The sequence below is a fragment of the Hyperolius riggenbachi genome, chromosome 5, assembly GCF_040937935.1.
Source record: "Hyperolius riggenbachi isolate aHypRig1 chromosome 5, aHypRig1.pri, whole genome shotgun sequence".
In the NCBI taxonomy this organism is placed as follows: domain Eukaryota; kingdom Metazoa; phylum Chordata; class Amphibia; order Anura; family Hyperoliidae; genus Hyperolius; species Hyperolius riggenbachi.
Window position 1 is genome coordinate 89,507,848 of NC_090650.1, and position 21,725 is coordinate 89,529,572.

The 21,725-nt window shown below is 45.8% G+C and overlaps 1 protein-coding gene across 2 annotated transcripts in view; it reads right to left on the reverse strand.

The window, feature by feature from the left end:
• Positions 1-21,725, reverse strand: part of ITGB8 (integrin subunit beta 8) — a 185,367-nt gene that overhangs the window by 39,450 nt on the left and 124,192 nt on the right. For both annotated transcript variants that reach the window (XM_068238639.1, XM_068238638.1), the window contains exons 6-9: positions 21,081-21,239; positions 13,514-13,609; positions 7,602-7,691; positions 4,762-4,896 (exon numbers count right to left, since the gene is read on the reverse strand). In XM_068238639.1, coding sequence (XP_068094740.1) covers positions 4,762-4,896; positions 7,602-7,691; positions 13,514-13,609; positions 21,081-21,239 — 480 coding nt within the window. The remainder of the gene's footprint in view (positions 1-4,761; positions 4,897-7,601; positions 7,692-13,513; positions 13,610-21,080; positions 21,240-21,725) is intronic.

Sequence of the window (21,725 nt, forward strand, 5' to 3'; positions counted from 1 at the left end):
TGGTAGGGATTAGATTGTGAGCCCCTCTGAGGGACAGTTAAGTGACAAGACAATATACTCTGTACGGAGCTGCGGAAGATGTCAGTGCTATATAATAATACATAATAATTCATCCAGGCACGAGTAGGCAGGGTGAGACTGCACCCTCTTGGCATATGTGCCACAGAATGGAGTACAGTCAGAATAAGAGAAAGTACTGGACTGCATAACTGTTTATGGACTCGGAGATTAATGATTGCCGGATGAAACAAATGCAGTACTGTGAAATTAAGGAAATTGAGTTACTCTGATAGTGAAGATCACGCATACACTGCTGTTTTCACAAACATGGGGCTGCTGTTATCCAAAGCTCGAAGTTCAAGTGTGATGAACAAACATTAAATACCATTTTGTGATTCTAACAGCAATAGAAAAAGAAAGGCTTTCTTCTGAGCATAGCAGACATTTAGCTAATAATTGCTGGGCATATGGAAATGGTGGCGTTATCTCTGTCTAATACAGGTTATAAGTAAGTTAAGAGTAGGACTGCATGTCTCTGGCTGTCACACTATAGTGTATGATGGGAAAAAAAACATTATTAGCTGGGATGATATTTCTTCCTACTGATATGTAATCTTATACAATTTTCAAAAACTGTGCCCTGTAGCCCACAGCAGGACTTTCTATGCATACCTCCAACTATTAGACTATAGAGGTCACTGTTGAAAAATACAGTAGGTTGCTAATGAAGTAAAGAGCACAGGGCCATATCCTATTCAAGGTGATAAGTAGCTTGCAGATGCGAGTTACTTATCACCTTGCCATCACGCGAGGATTACCGGCAAAACCTATCGCCAATATCCTTTGCGCGATGGCCGATCATTAGGGAGCATTACTCAAGCGAAAGCCTGAGCGATGCTCCCTATTACCGGGCGATGGGGAGTGAGGTTTACACTGTGGTGCTGTCCTTCAGCACCACGGCCTCACTCCCCACATATGCGCACTAACTCGCCGAACACTGTCTGTGGCTCAGACAGCGGACCAATGGGGAGCCCCGGCTGCAGATTCAAAGATGCTTTGCCCGGGCTCCTACTATGCGGACAGTAATTACAGTGTTAGATACACTGTAATTACGCTATGGAATTTGCGTCGAGAGGCGTCGGGTGATCGGCGGTGGTATGTATAATGACAGGGGTGCCGGGCAGAGCTACGTGGGGGGCTTCTAAAGTGTGCGGCGACCTGACGGGGAGCACTGGGGGTCTCCTTATTAAAGGAGACCCCCAGATGCTGCGGCGACGACGTGCGTTAGCTGCTTTAGACCTGCTTTTTGCAGGTCTAAGCTAACGCTCATGTCTGCCGGGAAGCATCGCTTCAAGGAGGCATGCAAACGGTAACTGGATACTGTGTAAAGAACTCGCCGGGCGATTATATCGCCCAAGCCAGTTCTTTTCCGCCTGGGGGGGTCTAAAGTTTAAGAAGATTAGGCGATGCCCGCATCGCCTAAGTTAAGAACTCCCCAGGGCTTAGCGCTGACGAGTTCAGCAATAAAATATGGCCCACAATGTTCTCCATATAACAACAACAAAACATTTGTAAAGCACTTTTCTCCCTGCGGACCTGAAGCGCATATGCTTGTCTCAGATCAGTACATAGTGATGTGTACAAGGGAACAAGTTATGTGATCATAAATGCCAGACTAAACCGGTGGCTTTTCAGTTTTGATTTCAACGTGTCCAGGGTTGGAGCTGTCTTGATTAGTTTTGGAATTCCAAAGGGTAGGGGCAGCATGACTGAAAGTTCTGGCTCCAACAGTTTTTAGTTGGACTCTGGGGGTGGTCAAGTTTTGGATCCTTTTCATCGGAGGTTGTGGGATGTGTGACACAGTTGCAACAAATATTTCAAATATCCGTAGGTCATGTGGGGATTTGAATGTCAGCATGCCAATTTTTGAAAAGGATTCTCTATATAAATAATGACTTTTAGTGGACAGAAGAAACCATGATGGGTGCACATAAACATCACTGAGAGCGACCACATGCTCAGTGGCTAGAATTCACGGTTTTCAATAGACAAGGCTATTATATTAAATGTATGGCAAATATGGCATATGAAGAGGATAGCACTAGGTCTGTTTGTAAAGTTAGCTATAAGTTGAGCATCAGAAAACTGCCTTCATTCTGCTGAAATAACTACAATTTTTAAATTACAGACTACCCAGCAAGCTCATGGTGAACCAGAACACCCAGGAGCATAGGCAAACACAGGGGGAAATTACAGATGCCCAGAATCCCCAGGTTGTGTAATACGGATAATCAATAGAACATTAGTAGCAAATAAAATAGTGTCATATTTTTATTTTCAGGTATATAGCTTTTTTTTTATTACATTGCATCATTCTCTAATAATTGCAGTTTCCACAATACACTCAGCATTTTAAATGATTTCACAGAGCAGGCTATTGACCCTTTGAACTTTTCTCTGCAGAAAAACCATAAACAACGAAGAAACAATGAGAGACAGTTGAGATAAGAGCTTCAAAAGACAGTGCTGTCCACGACTTTATAAAGTCGCACAGCTCACAGAATCTCCTTTGCATAGATAACAACTGAAGTTTCTTAAAGGGGTTCTGTGGGGGTTTCTGAGGAGTAAAAACTGCCACTTACCTGGGGCTTCTATCAGCCCCCTGCAGCGGTAATGTCCCACGCCGTCCTGCTCCCATCCACCGTTCCCCGCAGCCGGCACCGGGCTATTATTCGTCTGTCACACAGACGAATAATGTGCATTGCCGCGCCTCCGCTCGCGTCATCTGATGCTTACTGCGCAGGCGCAGTACAACGTTTTCTATTACTGCGCTTGCGCAATAAGCTTATGATGACGCAGGCGGAAGCGAGCGGGTGCGCGGCCTCTGTAGTGCAGCCGCAGTTGGATCCCATGCTGCGCTAGACCGGGGTCGGCGGCGGAGAACGGCAGATGGGAGGAGGACAGCGTGGGACATTACCGCTGCAGGGGGCTGATAGAAGCCCAAGGTAAGTGCCTGTTTTTCTCTTAAGAAACCCCCCACAGAACTCCTTTAACTTTTCCTGTACTGGAAACAATATGAGATTCCTATCTGTGCTAATAGTGTTTTATTTCTTAGCAGTACTACACATACAAATCATTATATCATACATTTATTTTCACTTCAGATTCCCTTTAAGCATTTTTCATTTCAAGTTACTTTAACTACTTTCAGACCGAGCGAGTGCGAATCTACGTCGGATGGGGGCGCTGCGGTCCTGACAGGACGTAAACTCTACGTCCCATTGACCGTGCGCCCCTGCCCGTCTCCGCCGCTCGGTCCGCTCTACCCCCGCCGCTCGTTGCTGCCCTGCCGCCTCTGTGACTGCAGAGCACTGTGAGCCGGGCAGGAGCCGTTTTCATTGGCTCCTGGCTCTGTCATTCATGTAAGCCGCTCTCATTGGCTTACATGGAGTGACAGGGTCAGGAGCCAATGAAAGCGGCTCCTGACCGGCACACAGCGCTCTGCCGTCATAGCGACGGCAGAGAGAGCAGCCTGCGGCAGGGACAGAGCGGCGTGTTCGTCGGGAGCGGCGGATCATTGCGGCGATTGGTCGGGAAGCGGCGATTTACGGGACCAGCACCCTCTGGTCCTTAAGGGGGCAGAGGGTGCTGGTCCAGAAAGGGTTAAAGCAAATCTGTAACAAAAAAAAATAAACAACCCGGGGGGTACTTACCTCGGATCGGGCTTGGCCATTTCCGCCTGAGCCCAAAATGGACAGCTACTACTGCGCCGCGGCAGGATCGCGGTAGGTAAACATTGCATGTGCCATTGCACCTACGCCACAGTCAGCATCCTTGTCGGCTTAGGAGGTTGGGGAAGCCTCATTAGGATTCAGACGTTTCCCCATCCCATGGTAAGTATCCCCCAGGGGCTATTTTTTTTTTTTCTGTTACAGATTCTTGTTGTACTATGAACAGAATTGCTACACAAATGTCATACACAACTACTTTTATAGTGTATGTACTTAGCTTAACAAAATAATGGCGAGCACCAGTTCTTTATAAAAATTTCTCATGCAAATGGTCATAAAAACCATAATTAGGACCTTTCCATCCACGTTGCATGCGCTTTGATCCGTTGCCCTGTACAAAGTGATGCAATCCGTTTTTACGCAATCACAAACTCAGTGCATGCTGCAGTTTGCCTGTATTTGCGGTCTGTATGCAAATCGCATAGCAAATGCGGTCTTATGACTTTTGCTATGTGATCTCCATTTATAAAAACTTCCCACGGGTCTTCTATCCAAGTTGGAAAACCCAAGAGCTCCCAAAATTGCGGCGTAACGCACGCTCAAAAACACGTGAACATAGTGATTGCAGCACACTGCAATTACGATTTTCAGTGTGGAAGGAACCTTGTCCTTTACGGCCCATTCACACTGAGGATCGCAGAACGCCAGAGACTAGCGCTAACTGCATGCACAGCGTTTGTGTTTACCGTGAATAGCCAGGAATCAGATCACTCCCACATACGCTACATTACACTAGTGTTTTTTAAAGAGCTAGTGATCGCAGCGATTCTGCGATTAGTGTTAAATGGCCGCTAATCGCCCCAATGTGAATGGGCCCTCATAACTTTTTTATGCGATGATGTATACTGCAGAATAACTATTGTAAAATAGTAACAGTGACAGAAACAGATGCTGCAATCTGAACACTAAGCATGAACCTTCTGAATAACTGACGCTCACAGCTGTGAAAGATCTTCAGCCGGCCCCGTACCTTCTCATTATTCTTTACATCGTGACATCCGTCCACTCCAGAGCGCCGCTCTCCATCCGGACAGATAGCAGTGATATTTACAGAAATCCCCTTCACGGGATTATAGGCCTGAATCTTCATCTCTGAGATGAGCGCCTGGAAGAACACATCAAAGTTCTGTCTAAATTTTATTTACAAAAACATCCATCTCCGCTTTCTCCAGCAACATGAAAAGCCTATTTGTGCAAGTTTGGCTGAATAGATGAATTGTTTCCTATCCATAAAGAATTCACTGTGAGCGCTCTCCACCAGCTCCACGGAAGCACGTAGTTCTCAGGCAGCACAGGGTCACTTGCTGGAGAATTCGCTGTATTTCCGATCGCTAACAAAGAGCAGATGCAGGTTGCCCTGCTATGCTTCCATAGTAATAATCCTTTTTTTTCAGTATTTTGTTAGGACACTCTTTTTTTTCTATGTTATTTTAAACAACATTTGTCAGATCTGCAGAAAAGCACTTCAGCGGCTAGGCCATAAATTGTATCTTGTTAGGATAATATCTAAGGAACCTTTTACTGTTGTACTGGTATAAATCATCACAGCCACATGTGACCAGGACTGCTGAGGTAAAATTCCACTCTTGCTACAAAATTGCTATAAACACGCATCAAGGCTGCAGAAATTCTTTTTTTTTTTTTTTTTTACCCAATTTGAAGACACTAAAAATTACCTTTTATGTCTTCATTTGTCACCACTTATGAAATTTTAAAACCAACTGTACACCCCGGTTGCCTAACCTTTCCAGTCTGGAATATGTACCGTATACTGTATACAGACAGTACATTTACTTTCCATTTCCTGTAGGTGTAATTAGCTGCACAGAACAGGAGCTGTTGTTGCTTATTTTCCACACCTGTAGAAACTGAAAAGGTTTGATGTCCCAGACTTGAACGAGTTTGTTGTGTTCAGTGTGGAGTAGCTGAGCATTTTAATTCAAATAAACAAGGCAAGCAAACTGACAAAATGGCAGACGGTGCACAGCAATTTTACCAGCGTTTACGCAAGCAATGTAATGGGCATTGCGCATCTAGCACAACTTGGGTTATGTGCACATTGCTTCTATAATGTGTTTTATACAATTTGCATGATGCATGTTATACTAGCAATGCACATGTTGAGGCTCTGCCTCAATAAGGGCAGATATAGGGGGTCACGGGCTTAAATACATACCTGTCCTGACATCTATGGAGCACAGGAGAAACTCTTCCCCCCTCCTCAGCAGTGTGGGGGCACAGGAAAAACTCTTCCCCCCTCCTCAGCAGTGTGGGGGCACAGGTAACGCTCTTCCCTGCTCCTCAGCAGTGTGGCGGAGGCCATGTTTCCAAAGACTGCATGGATGCAGCCCGCCCCCCGCTTGGTAGCCATCAATAGGCTGCAGAGCTAGGGGTGGGCTGCAGCCACACAGGTGGACGTAGCCACAGCCTTGGCAGTCAGTTTAAAAAAATATCGCCGGAGCCTGCCTTGGAGTGAAGGCAGAACAATCATCTGCCTAGAGCAAGCATAGGCAAACTTGGCCCTCCAGCTGTTAAGAAACTACAAGTCCCACAATGCATTGCAGCAGTCTTACAGCCACAGTCATTTATTTATTTATTTATTTATTGTATTTATAAAGCGCCAACATATTACGCAGCGCTGACATGACTCAAAGGCAAATGCATTGTGGGACTTGTAGTTCCTTAACAGCTGGAGGGCCAAGTTTGCCCATGCCTGGCCTAGAGGGATCACCACCCCATCCTCCATCATATAGACAAAGCCTGTCATGACAGTTCTGACAGAGGCATACATTTAAAAATAGTGCCGCATAAAATTCCGCAGTGTGATGTTGGTAATGACATCTTGTTACTAATTGTATTTAACATTTTAGGACATTTCTAAAGCCTTAAATAAAGTTAGTAACAAGATGTCATTACCAGCATTTAGCCTTATTATACATTACCGGTTCCAGGCAATCGAGTCTCCTCCACTTCCTGATTAGTTTGAAGCCGCATGGTAATTGGCTGGCTGCAGGAAATCTGCAAACTAACCAGGAAGTAGAGGGGACATGATCAACGGGACCAGGTAATGTATAACTACACCCCTGACCACTCTTACACTGAGCCCTCCCTCTACCTATCCCTAAGGGCCCTTTTAAACTCAATGCGTTTTAATGCGTTGTTTTAAAGCATTTTTTTCCTCCATAGCAGTGCATTGTGAAACATGGACACTGGACTGCATATCAGTTGTCCTTTCAGTTGGCCTTAAGACTCCACCTGATGCCTAACCTTAACCACTCCCCCCCCTCCTGCTGCCTAACTTTAATCACACCACCCATGCTGCCTAACCTTAACTACTCCACCCCCATGCCTAACCTTGATCACTCCCCTGCCTAAACTCAACTACCCTCTGCCTAACCTTAACCCCCCCCTCCCCTCATCTAAGCTACCTAAATTACCCTCTGCCACCATGAGCAGCAATAGTACAGGCCTCAGTTAGCGGCAATGAAGGTAAATTATGATTCCCAATAAATAGCAGGCGCTGGGCTATGCATCCGACATTTACCGGGCACCATAATTTAACTTGTTTGCCGCAATTGCTGCCCATGGTGGCACCATTTTGTATCGGTGCTCGTCCTTCGCTATTTTTATCTGCTCCGCCCGAGAGGGTCAGATGACACTGGCGTGTCTGGCTATTCTGTGAGGTCTCCGCACATCTTTACTCCAGGAGCTGAAAGCAAAATACATCTGCAGGTGTGCGGAAAAACATCTTAATTTTACTAATGATGTCACCAGAGGAGGGAGGAAAACTCTGTCTGCAGAAACACTGACCTTGTAAGCCTCAACCACCAAGCTGTTGATATTGGAAGCAGCGCTGTCAAATTGCTTGGCAATTGTCCCTGGCAGCATTGGCACAAGGTCCTGTGGAAGAGGAATGGCAAATGTCATTTGGAAAGTGAAATCACATGGTGCGCTACAAAATCATTGCTTCTAAAGGGAAAACACAGATTTTTTCTAACTATACATATGAATGTTGTTCAGTTACGTTAATTAAAATGACATGAAAAAAGTGTAGCTAGTTATGCAGATAATCTATAATTTATACATAAGTGAAAAAGCCATATTGGCTTAAAGGGAACCTGAAGTGAGAGGAATATGGATGCTGACGTATTTTTCTAATACACAATGCCTGGCTGGCCTGCTGATCCTCTGCCATATTTATAGAATTTTAAACAATACACATTGCCTTATGCCCCTGATCAGTTAATAACTGACGAAACTAGTAGGGCGGGACTATACGGGGAGACAGGCGGTCGTGGTGGTGTGGACTCCATGGGCTTGATTCACAAAGCCGTGCAAACTGTTTAGCATGGGTGTGCTAAACAGTTAGCACGTGAAGTGCCGTTCGTGGACTTTTAAGCGCGCAAAAGTCTACGATCGCGCGAATCGCGGCACTTTGCATGCTCAAAAGTCTGCGAACAGCACTTCACGTGCTAACTGTTTAGCACACCCATGCTAAACAGTTTGCATGGCTTTGTGAATCAAGCCCCATGTGTGACATGGAGAACCAGTCGTAAGTCGGCCAGGCGACCAACGCTAAGGGAAAAGCCCTACAAACTCTATGCTTGAAACACAAGTTCTTAAAATGTGAGTGGCCATTTTTAATTTATAATACATTTGTGAATGGTTTTATGAAATGTAGGGATGCATATTTTATTTTTGAGGTGTTATATGTGGAACAAGTGTGAAGGACACTAATGTTTTGGAGGATCGTGACAGGAAGAGTGTGACCTTTAATGACCTTGCAGACCTAGGGCCTGATTCACAAAGCAGTGCAAACACTTTGCACGCCAGTGAAAAGCCCTTTATCACGCCTAAACTCAGTTTAGGCGTGATAAGAAGAAACTCGCGCGAAATTCCCGCTATATCCAGTTTTAAATTTGTACATTTGGTTTTGTTTATCAGGAAGCACTTCACGAGCTATACCTTTTTATTTTTTAGCCAGCGCAGTGCTATGTATTTGAATACACATTGCCTGGCTGGCCTGCTGATCATCTGCCTCTAATGCTGGGTACTCACGATTCAATTTCCTGTCCAATCGATGGGTCATCTGACAGGAAGTTGTATCGTTGTGTGTACATGCCCAAACTTTACAACTTTGCAAAATCGATCCTGTTATCCTGGGTGCAGATCGGACATGTCTGAAATAATGCTCCTATTCCTGTTAATAGGACAGGAAATTGCATTGTGTGTACTAAGCATAATACTTTTAGCCATTGATCCTGAACTCGCATGCAGATCAGATGTTTCTGACAAAAATCTGACAAGATTAGCTGCATGTTTGTTTCAGGTGTGGGATTCAGACACTACTGAAGCCAATAAGGTCAGCAGGACTGCCAGGCAACTGGCATTGTATAAAAGGAAATACATATGCTAGCCATATCCCTCTCAGTTCTGGTGTACTTTAATAGGCATGCAGCTCTAAATGTGTGTATGGATGTGATCCACATTGGAAGCACTGTAAAATAAAACTAAATCTGACAGATGATTTATCAAGAGTTGCTTGACCCTGAATGGTCCTTTTTACAATCAATGACTGATGCTGACTGGAACTTTTAGCAAGTCCTGACTGATGCTAGAAGTGCTGACTAGAGACTCCACTGGTGCTGGCAGGAATTTTCCATGAACTCTCACGAAGGTCAAATCACTAATGAGTACCACTGAAGGCCTACAACAGGATTTGTACAAATCCAGCCAGTACCAAGCCAAGCTTTGTAATGTGAACTGGCCTCCACAAGAACAATAGAGAGTACATATCACTTGCATTCTGACAGAACTGTAAAGCAGCAGTGAATGTCAGGATCCCATGTGGCGTCAAGTAGTCATAAAAACATACTTTGTTTTTATGAGTGTAACTGCAATGACATGCATGCATACCTCCCAACTTTTTGAGATAAAAAAGAGGGACACTTAAGCTACATACACACGGGGGGCAAAAGTGGCTAGTCGCTAGCGCATAGGGGACGCGCACACGACAGCTCCGCCCGTGCGACAGCTGTACACGTCTCTGCCAGAGGCGGAAGCTGTCGCCGAAGGTTCCTCCCCCCGCTGGAAGCTCCATACATTGTGTATGGAGTTGCTGTCGCTAGTCCGCATACACACGGCGGACTAGCAACAGTTGCGGTGACAGCTGTTGCTGGCGATTGAACAAGTCAATCGCCTGGCGACAGCTCTAAATAGCGACGGTTCGGGGCGCGCGCGTCATACACGCGGGCGACCGTGTGTATGAGCCATTAAAGAGACTCTGAAGTCTCTAAAAAAACTTCTTTTTATTTCATAAATCCGTTTAATACCTTAGCCCTAACTAAACCGCCGCATCCCAACCGCTGTAAACTATCTAAATCCCCCCTAACTCCCCCTCCCTCTCCCCTGCAAAATCTACGACTTTCTTGGTCCTGGATTTTGCTGTCCTGTGCGCTTCCGTTTGAGGCAGAGCTATGAGCTGCAGCCCTGCCTCACACGCGTCTGTCAGTGGCGGATCTCCGCCTCTCCCCCGCCCCCCTCAGTGAAGGAAGACTGAGAGGGGCAGGGGAGAGCTGACAGACGCGTGTGAGGCAGGGCTGCAGCTCATAGCTCTGCCTCACACGGAAGCGCTCCTCGTAGTGTGCCCCGGGGAGTTTGGGGGATTTAGATTATTAGTTATTAGTTAGTTATTAGTTTATAGCGGCGGGGATGCGGAGGTTTAGTTAGGGCTAAAGTATTAAACAGATTAGTGAAGTAAAAATACTTTTTTAGAGACTTCAGAGTCTCTTTAAGCCAACCCATTGCCACACCTCTAACCACGCCCCATCACAACCCTAATCATGCATACCAGAAAGATTTCATAGGAAAATGATCTTGTTTTAAAATTCAAACAACACAGTTCCTTTCTATCCTGCTTCATTTTCCTTTTTATTAATATTTGAATATAAGAAATATATCAATTTAAAGGATGGGAATAAAGTTTAGAGTCAATTAAGCACATTTTTCAGTAGAAAAAAACAAATATTTACATAGATCTGTACATGATTCCTGAAAGAGGAACAAATGAGGAAGAAAGAGAAACAGAGGGACTGGGCTCCCAAAGAGGGACTGTCCCTCCAAAAGAAGGACAGTTAGGAGCTATGTGCATGTATTGACCAGGCTATGCAGCATCATGAGTCATGTAACATTTCGGTGCAAAGTCGCCAGGAGTTCTGCTGAATTCTCCCTTTAGACGTTGCCTCGGGGCCCGAAGGCTACGTTTGCTATCATATTGCAGAACTGGTAGTAACAGGATGTGAGTCCCATGTACCAAGCATCTTATGCATGCACAATACCTCCCCCCATTCACACACCAAAATGACACAATTTTGATTTATCTATCTACTGCATACACAAGCTAGTTTAAACTTGACCATGGTGGGGAATACAAACTGCCTCAGCTGAGAATCTAGTGTGAATCCAGCGTGTGTACAGTGGCCGACTGCAAAAGATCATGCCAGAACTTTTGCGATTCCTGATGGAAGCAGGATGTTTGGGTGCCCGCAAGTGGTGAAAGTTTGGGCCCTGCCATGTGAGTCCATTGAATTATCCGAAAAAGAGAGGAAATTTGGGCGCCTGAGGCCCCCCCGAAAGTAACTTAAAAAAATTGCCAGCTGGGACGGTTGAAGATACCTGTGGGAGGGAGGGTTGAGGCTAGACATGACGTTTTTTTTTTTTCGTGGCAGTGGGGACAGATAAGGTTAGTTGTGGGTGGCAGGGCTAAGGTTATCTGGGGGGGGGGGGGGGGGAGTTTCGTAGGAGAAAGGGGTTCTTTTATGTTTTTTGTTTTTTTTTAAGTTTCACTTACCTGGGGCTTCTACCCTCCCCCTGCAGCAAACACGTTGATTGCAGTACAGGAGTTTTGGTCGCATCCGGCGCCACCATAGACTGTAATAGGAATTAGGGCTATAGCAGCGTACAGTGAGCAACTTCGGCGCCGTCAGAAGATGGAGCTGAAGTTAACAATAGCAATAGCTGGAACCCTAATTACATTATGCCCCACTATCCACATGGACCTGGAGGGGGAATAGTAATTAGCATGGCCGGGACTTGTGCAGGAGCAGGGTAAGCCGTATATTGACTGTATTCTACGCCCAAGTCTCCGGGTGGTGACTTCATTCGTAGGCCCCTGTAGACGTCCTGTCCTGCGTCGGTCCTCAATGAGCGTTATGTTTCCCGCTGTGACTCACTTCCCCTTGTTTCGTCTAACGAGACGAGCACCACAGCGTCCTCGCTTCTGCTCACGTCACTGGGAGCATCCTGCGCAGGCGCAATGCGAAGTTTTCTCCTTCTGCACCTGAACAAGACACTCCCGGCGTCATGAGCGGGAGCAAGGACGCGCGTGGGTTAGATGCGACGGGGACATGAGGATCCTTGAGGTCCGTACGTCTGCAGGGGGCCGGTAGAAGCCCCAGGTAAGTGAAACGTTTTTTTTTAAAACACATTAAAGAACCCCTTAACCGCAAGGGGGGTCAAGATTACCCTTGGGGGGTATTAAGGTTACCCATTGATAGGGAAAGGGTTCAGTGTGATAATAGGCGTAGATTTATTTCATACCGATATTTTCTGACTTTGATATTACTGACTATACTGATTCTAGAGAGAGAGAGAGAAAGGCTGGGTTCACATATGACATAGTGTAAAAAAGTAGCGTTTTAGAAAGGGGCGTTTGCGATTTGCTATTGAGTTTTTACCACGTTTTGCGTTTTTGTTCGCAGATGCGTTTTTCATGTGTTTTGCATGTGTTTTAATGCGTTTGCAGTTCGCTAATGGAAAACGCGTATGCATTTTTTCTTATTTACGCAAATCAGTAGGAAGACAACAGGAAGCGGAAACACATCAGAGATCTTTACTTTTTAATTAAAAACGCATTAAAAAATGCATGAAAAACGCAATGCATATGTGTTACCATAGACATTCATTATGTGCGTTTTGGCAGCCAGCCTGCATATTATACCAGCGTTTTTGGAACGCATCCTGTACAAACGCAGTGCAACGCAGCTTCTTCTGCATCCCATAGACTAACATTGCTGCATAAAATGCAGCATTTCCCACTACGCTAGTGTTTCTGCTATGTGTGCACCCAGCCAAAGAGAGAGAAGGGGAGAGAGAGGGGGAAATAAGATGGAGAAAATAAGTCCAGCAGATTGAGAGATGTTCTTTGTATGACATATCAGATGTTTCTGACATTATGGTCAGATCTGATAAGATTAGCTGCATGCTCGTTTCTGGTGTTATTCAGACACTACTGCAGCCAAATAGACCAGCAGGACTGCCAGGCAACTGGTATTGCTTAAAAGGAAATAAATATGGCAGCCTCCATATACTTCTTGCTTCAGGTTCCCTTTAATGACCTCCCCCAGCCTAGAGGTCAGCTTTTTCATTCCAATTATTTGGATGCAAAGAGGTAATTTAAGGCCAAAGAAAAGATGGGTCTTCTGACCTGCTTGTTCATGAACTATGCAATATGTCATTTGACATCTGAGTGCTTACCATAGGGGTTGAATGATGGCCTCTTGTGGGCCTTTCTGGTTCAGGAGCCCTGGCGGTCTCACAACCTCTACATGCCCTATTGCTGCGCCACTAATTGGATTCCCGTCTGGCCATACTAAAAGCTGACTAGAGTGACACCATAACACACACGGAATACACACTTTGGTGTCTCCTGAAAAAGACATTACCTTGTACCAGTGAAAAGCTTCTCCCCGTACAGCAAATACCCCAAATATTTGGTTGTCGAGTAATCTTTGGCCAAGTAGACCCAGTGATGGGTATTCCTATGGGAAAAGACAACATGTAAGCTGGTTGTGACTATTATGCAACATGGTTAAAGTAAACATTGGCAACAGAAACTAATCAAATGATACAAAAAATACACAATCTGTGAGAACTTTCAATGAAAACTGTATCTCAAAAGTTACATCAGGTCCAGAGACATAAGCTGCTAAATTCAAAACGTAGATTGGGACGCTCCTCTTCTTCACAAAGAGGCTCCTCATCATAATTAAAACAGAACTGTGATTTAAAACGAGCTTCAAGCTTGTGAGTAAAGTTTGAACTGTCTAATTAAAACCCATCAGTATTTTTATGAAACATGAAAACACAATTGACATGACTGGAGAAGTAGATGACCTCAGCCTGTGGGCTGTTATTCAGAACAGAAGGGCCTGTCTACTGTAATTTTTTCCCTGTACAAATAGATAAATTGAAAGCCAGTGGTTGCAGATTACCGTACTTGACGTTCTAAGCAAACTTTTCAGTAAATATCCACATGATCCAAATTTATTATGAAGGCTTGTAAAATGTAATGTATAGTAAGGGAAATAGGGCCATCTCAGAATCAGAATCACCTTTATTCGCCAGGTACGATGAGTGTCATACCTGGAATTATTTGTGGTTCACATGGCAATGGCAGTAGAGCAAAAGACAGACAGATCAATGACAAAAGAGCAAATGACAGACGTATTGATGACAGCATGGGAGGTACACAATGAGACAGGCAAAACAATACTAACATACGTTAGAGCATAGCTTGAGCCTCCAAGAAGCTAGGAAGTACATAGCGGGCGGCTGGGTAATTAGCTTTCCAAGGGACTAGAGTGCCACAGGCTTGGGGTGTTGAGCCGGGCAGCTAGGATGTTGAGCAGAAAGCGTGCCTGGTGAGGGAACTGGAGTTAAAGGGATACTGTAGGGGGGTCAGGGGAAAATGAGTTGAAGTTACCCGGGGCTTCTAACGGTCCCCCGCAGACATCCTGTGTTGGCGCAGCCACTCACCGATGCTCCGGCCCGCCTCCGGTTCACTTCTGGAATTTCAGACTTTAAAGTCTGAAAACCACTGTGCCTGCGTTGCCGTGTCCTCGACCCTGCTGATGTCATAAAGAGCGCACAGCGCAGGCCCAGTATGGTTTGTGTCTGCGCAGTACGCTCCTGGTGACATCAGCGGGAGCGAGGACACGGGCGTGCAGGCGCAGTGGTTTTCTGACTTTAAAGTCAGAAATTCCAGAAGTGAACTGGAGGCGGGGCCGGAGCATCGGTGAGTGGCTGCGCCAACACAGGATGTCTGCGGGGGACCATTAGAAGCCCCGGGTAAGTTCAGCTCATTTGCCCCCGACCCCCCTACAGTATCCCTTTAAGCAGGAGGACTGCTTGAGGGAAAAGAAGGTGTTCCCACGCCTGGTAGTCAGTGGTGCTCAGCAAGATTTCGGATATGCGAACTACCCAGATAATCCGAACTTTTTCCACTATCCGAACTTTGAATAGCAATTTGGATATTTTTTTTAAATCCGAATAGACTATCCGAGCAAACTCGGATTTCCCATCTGAAATCCAAAATCTGGGCGGATAGTTAGTTCAGATATCCGAGCAGAAGCCAAAATCACCTTCAATGGCAAAAATCCCTTTCGAATGCATCCAGGCCTAGAGAGAGTGAGAGAGAGAGACTTTTGGAAGCATTTTAACCGGTTCAGCGCCGCAGTGCCGAAAATCTCATGCATCCGAGCAACGTTCACCTCCCATTCATTCGCCTATAACTTTATTGCTACTTATCACAATGAATTGATCTATAGCTTGTTTTTTCCGCCACCAATTAGGCTTTCTGTGGGTGATACATTTTGCTAAGAGCCACTTTACTGTAAATGCATTTTAACAGGAAGAATAAGAAAAAAACAGAAAAAATTCATTATTTCTCAGTTTTTGGCCATTATAGTTTGAAATTAATATTCGCTACCGTAATTAAAACGCATGTATTTTATTTGCCCATCTGTCCCGGTTATTACACCATTTAAACGATGTCCCTATCACAATTTATGGTGCCGATATTTCATTTAGAAATAAAGGTGCATTTTTTCAATTTGCGTCCATCACTATTTATAAGCTTATAATTTTAAATAATATAATAACATATTCTCTTGACATGCATATTTAAAAAGTTCAGACCCTTGGGTAACTATTTATGTTGTTTTTGTTTTGTTTTTTTAATTGTTTTTTTTTTTTTTTTTTTAAAGTGTATGTGGGTAATTTTTGGTGTGGGAGGGAAACTGCTAATTTTAAATGTAAAATAATGTTTTTTTTTAATCAAAAATGTATGTGGGTGCAGTTTACTATTTGGCCACAAGATGGCCACAGTGAAAAAAGTCCTAGATGCGAACCAGCTCGCATCTAGGAACTAAAATGCTGAGGAGTTGTTTCCTGGGGGCAGAAATACCGCGCTCTCTGGAGAGAAAGCGTCGGTATTTCTGCGGGGAAGTTAGATCGGTGAATGGGAATTATATTCCCATTCACTGATCGGGGGGCTAGCGGCGGGCAGCGGGAGCGCGCGCGGGGGCGCGCCCGATCGCGCGCACGAGCCGGCGGCAGCACCAGTGCCTATCTGGACGAGGAAGCTCGTCCAGATAGGCCGAACTGGTTAAGCCATTTTCAGGTCACTTCCGGTTTTCTATCCAGATATCAGAATCCTGCCGGATACTGAGGTCGGATATCCGATTCGGATCCGGACTGGAAAATTTTAAACTCGGATATCCGACCCGGATCGGATATCTGGGTATCCGGATCTGAATTAGATCCAGATAGTGGAAAGTGGTATCCGAGCAGCCCTGCTGGTAGTTCTTGAGGGGATGGTGCTGTAATGGCAGCCCGGTGGGAGGAGAAGTGGCTGCGTGGGTCCTGGGAAATCCTGGAAGGCCACATCTTCATTCTAGCAGAATGGAGAAGTTGTAGAGGCGGCAGAGGCAATCCGGTGATTCTTTCTGCCGAACTAATAACCATTATGGAGTTCAATGCAAGAAACCACCATCATAAGCTTAAAGCATATTTCTGTGGTTAAGATATGCCTTTCGCGAATTCCCGATAGCCATGCCCTCAATAATTTTCCTGATGTACAGTATATGGACAAAAAGTAGGGATAATAAAAATTGCACCCAGCAAAAAGAAAACACAAAGACAACAGGAGCCCAAATGGTGCAGTATGTACATGAAGTACATGAAGTATATAAAATATGTGGATGGATTATACTCACAAAGGTGGGTTGCAGAAGGGCAACCAACCACTAGAAACAGGTGAATATGTATAGCCCCGACTCCACTCGGGTGACTAGAAAGAGCTGCTGATAGTCACACTCTTGATAAAAAGCAAACCTCAAATGACCTAAACTGGTCAAAGAGGGATGATCCCCCTCCGAAAGGACAATGAAGGCACAGGATAAAGAGGAAAAAGGCATTCAGAGAAGATAAAAATGCGTTAAAAACAAATAAAATGAAAAAAAGTTAGGTGGCTTACCTCAATGAAGACAAATTCACGTCTATATATTAATAGAATTTTATTGCACTGGCAATGCGTTTCGTGGGTGCATACCCACTTTCCCAGGCCAAATAGCAGTGCCTAATAGTGCTTGTAGCCACAAATAAGGCGCCTCTAGCAATGCACATGTTATAGACTACTTGAGGTTCTGCCTTAATAAGGGCAGATGGAGAGGGTCGCGGGGTTAAATACATACCTGTCCTTTGGGGCACAGGAGATACTCTTCCCCCTCCTCAGCAGTGTAGCAGAGGCCATGTTTCCAAAGACTGCCAAAGATCTTCAAAAACCTACAGCTTGGTAGCCATCAATAGGTCGTGGCTGCATTGCTAGAGGCGCCTTATTTGTGGCTACAAGCACTAGTATTAGGCACTGCTATTTGGCCAGAGGAAGTGGGTATGCACCCACGAAATGCGTTGGCAGTGCAATAAAATTCTATTAATACATGAATGTGTCTTAATTGAGGTAAGCCACATCACTTGTTTTCATTTTATTTGTTTTTAACGCATTTTATCTTCTCTGGGCACCCCTTTTCTCTTTTCCTGAAGTTTATGTTACAGCCAGAACCCAAAGTCTGGCCACTTCGGGTTCTGGCCAGCCAAAACTATAAGTAGCCGTCTCACTGCAACCAATGTCAAACGCGAATTGGCAGGCTTTGGAGAAGCAGGAGGCGGCAGAGAACCCTGTCATCATGCTGCTGTCATGGTGCTCCGGGAGTGCGAGGGTGGTGAGTGGAGCCCGGCAGGACAGAGATGGAGGGAGAGAGGATAGCAGGCAGGCAGCAGCCGTTGCTGGAGGAGAGAGGGGGAGGAGGCAGAGTGAGCGGAGGAGGCGGCTGGAGGGAGGTGCTGAGAAAAGGAGTAGGAGTGTAACAGCCGCAGCTGGGACGAGAGGGGAAAGCAGAGCAGTGCACACAGCTGGACTGACAGCGGCCGCTCTTCATTACTCACATCTACCTTCGCCTGACGCTGGTGACTTGTCCTGGCTGCTGGAGCTCCTTCTACCACATTCGTAACTGCAGGGAAGTACCGCAAGAAGCAGGGGTTCGTGCCACCACTTTCGTTACGATACGTGGGCACTGCAGAATGGGTGCTGGCAGAAACAATGTCTGCACTGTCCTATTCTCATCGTTCCACGCATATACACTCCAATGCCGCCGCAAACCTTTTTAAAAGGTATGCGTCACCCATTGACATTACTTCCGATACTGTGGGAGTCAGGCGGTAACGCATTGTTGACCTTGATGCAGCTGGGAGTCAGAATGGGCACTTCAGGTGCAAAGCGATAAGATGTGGTAAGCGTGCTAGGCCCCATTGCCTTGCCATTGGGTTACCCCGCAGTAAAAAAAAGGATAACGAAACACACACTTGCAATGCAAGTGTAAAAAGGGCCTTAAAGGGATATTGTAGGGGGGTCGGGGGAAAATGAGCTGAACTTACCCGGGGCTTCTAATGGTCCCCCGCAGGCATCCTGTGCCCGCACAGCCGCTCACTGATGCTCCGGTCCCGCCTCCGGTTCACTTCTGTAATTTCTGACTTTAAAGTCAGAAAACCACTGCGCCTGCGTTGCCGTGTCCTCAATCCCGCTGATGTCATCAAGAGCGCACAGCGCAGGCCCACTATGGTCTGTGTCTGCGCAGTACACTCCTGGTGACATCAGCGGGAGCGAGGACACGGCAACGCAGGCGCAGTGGTTTTCTGACTTTAAAGTCAGAAATTCCAGAAGTGAACCGGAGGCGGGGCCAGAGCATTGGGGAGTTTCTGCGCCAACACAGGATGTCTGCGGGGGACCATTAGAAGCCCCGGGTAAGTTCAGCTCATTTTCCACCGACCCCCCTACAGTATCCCTTTAACCACTTGATGACCCACCCTTTACCCCCCCTTAAGGACCAGCGTGGTTTTTAGTGATCTGTGCTGGGTGGGCTCTACAGCCCCCAGCACAGATCAGGGTGCAGGCAGAGAGATCAGATTGCCCCCCTTTTTTCCCCCCTATGGGGATGATGTGCAGGGGGGGTCTGATCTCTTCTGCCTGCGTGTGGCTGGCGGGGGGGGGGCACCTCAAAGCCCCCCTCCGCGGCGAAATTCCCCCCTCCCTCTCCTACCTGTTCCCCCCCCGGTGATCGAGGCTGCACAGGACGCTATCCGTCCTGTGCAGCCAGTGACAGGACGTCCCCTGTCACCTGGCGGCGATCCCCGGCCGCTGATTGGCCGGGGATCGCCGATCTGCCTTACGGCGCTGCTGCGCAGCAGCGCTGTACAAATGTAAACAAAGCGGATTATTTCCGCTTGTGTTTACATTTAGCCTGCGAGCCGCCATCGGCGGCCCGCAGGCTATACACGGAGCCCCCCACCGTGATTTGACAGGAAGCAGCCGCTCGCGCAGGCGGCTGCTTCCTGATTAATCAGCCTGCAGCTGGCGACGCAGTACTGCGTCGCTGGTCCTGCAGCTGCCACTTTGCCGACGCACGGTATAAGCGTGCGGTCGGCAAGTGGTTAAATTACAATATTCTGTGCTTAACCTAATAACAACTGAAGAAGTTCTCCCTTAACCACTTTCCCCCCGCCCGTACGTATTTCTCCGTCCCTTTTTCCATCCTTTAACCCCCAGGGACTGAGAAATCCGTACTTTCCGCGCTCCCGCCGCTGCCCGCGCTCCCACTCGTAAACACGCCGCCCTCCGCTAGTAAACACGCCGCCGCCCGCTCGCCCAGAGATCAACGAATGGGAAAATCCATTCCCGTTCGTTGATCTAAGCCCCGCAATGATCCGCTGCCCCTCGGCTGAGCAGCACGATCATTGTGAGAAATAACAAAGTCCCAGCCTCTTTCTACTTCCTGCAAGCGTCCGGAAGGACGCTTGCAGGTCGCATGAAACAAAAAGTTACTGTTGCCATCTTGTGGCCAAATAGTAAAACTACACCCTAAGCATTTTTTACACACAAATAAACTAGTTTTACACAAAAAATTAACTCCTTATCTCCCACACTCCCCAAATTTTTTTTTTTGTAATTAAAAAAAAATAAAAAAATTTACAATTTAAAAAAAATACATAAATAGTTACCTTAGGGACTGAACTTTTTAAATATTTATGTCAAGAGGGTATAACACTGTTACTTTATAAACTATGGGCTTGTAATTAGGGATGGACGCAAAACTAAAAAAAAATGCACCTTTATTTCCAATTAAAATATTGGCGGCAAACATTGTGATAGGGACATAATTTAAACAGTTTTATAACCGGGACAAATAGGCAAGTACATTTAATGGGTTTTAATTACAGTAGCATGCATTATTTAAAAACTATAAAGGCCGAAAACTGAAAAAGAATAAATTTTTTCCCACATTTTTTCCTATTTTCCCATTAAAACACATTTAGAATAAAATTATTCTTGGCATAATGTCCCACCTAAAGAAAGCCTAATTGGTGGCGAAAAAAACAAGATATAGTTCATTTCATTGCGATAAGTAATGATAAAATTATAGACGAATGAATGGAAGGAGCGCTGAAAGGTGAAAATTGCTCTGGTGGTCAAGGGGTAAAACCCCTCAGTTGGGAAGTGGTTAAAGTATACCACTAAGAAACAGAACAAATCAATACTTACATAGGGCTTCCTCCAGCCCCATAAGCACGTGTGAGTCCACCACCATCCTCTCAAGGCCTGCCGTTCAGCCGCGATCAGTCCTCGTAACTGGTACAGTCGCATCAGTTTGGGGAGGTCCACGCATGCGCAGAAGGCCCAGACTGGAGCCAAAGTCCCAGGTAAGTTTCAATTCGTTCTATTTCTTAGTCTCTGGTACACTTTAAACACATGAAAGTCCATATATGGTGACTGAGCCTCACCTGAGTACAAGTAAATGCATTACCTATAGCAGTCAATCACATCTCCCCCTGGGAGCAGCTAAAGCACATTTCATAGAACTAAAGCCTTCACATGGACAATTCTTTCTGCATTCTTACCATTGCTGTAGCTCTGATGTAAACATTGTCTTTGAGATGACAGTTGCCATCATTTGGAGTGACAATTCCCGCTAACTTGCTATCAAGTGCTAAATGAGAAGTCTGATCCGTCATCATAATAATTAAACGTTTTGCTTCCTTTCGCCAGCCAATATCTTTCTGAAAAATAGAGAGAAATGCATCACAGGGTTGCTTTATCACAAATCCACCGTATATCAAAAGATTTTGACAATTTACAGCTTCAAAGGGACAAATCGCATAATAAGATTAACATGTGAAATGAATGCATCCATTTTTATAGTTAATTCGAGCCCTTTCATCTAAACCTCGAGCTTAGGCAGAAGTTCATTATTAACCAATTGAGGTCCCTTTTACACGTGCACTGCAAGTGTGTGTTGCATCGCCCGTTTTACCGCAGGGTAACGCAATGGCAATGCAAGGCAATGGGGTCTAGCTCACTTACCGCGTTGCAATGTGCGATCCGCTACTGCAAAGTCAACAGCTCGTTACCGCCGGACTTTTTCGGTGGCAGAAGTAATGCAAGTCAATGGGCGATGCATACCTTTTAAAAAGGTTGGCAGCGCGTTGTGGCATGCATGCGTAGAGTGATGGGAATCCCAGTGACTTACTTCCTGTCCAGTAGGG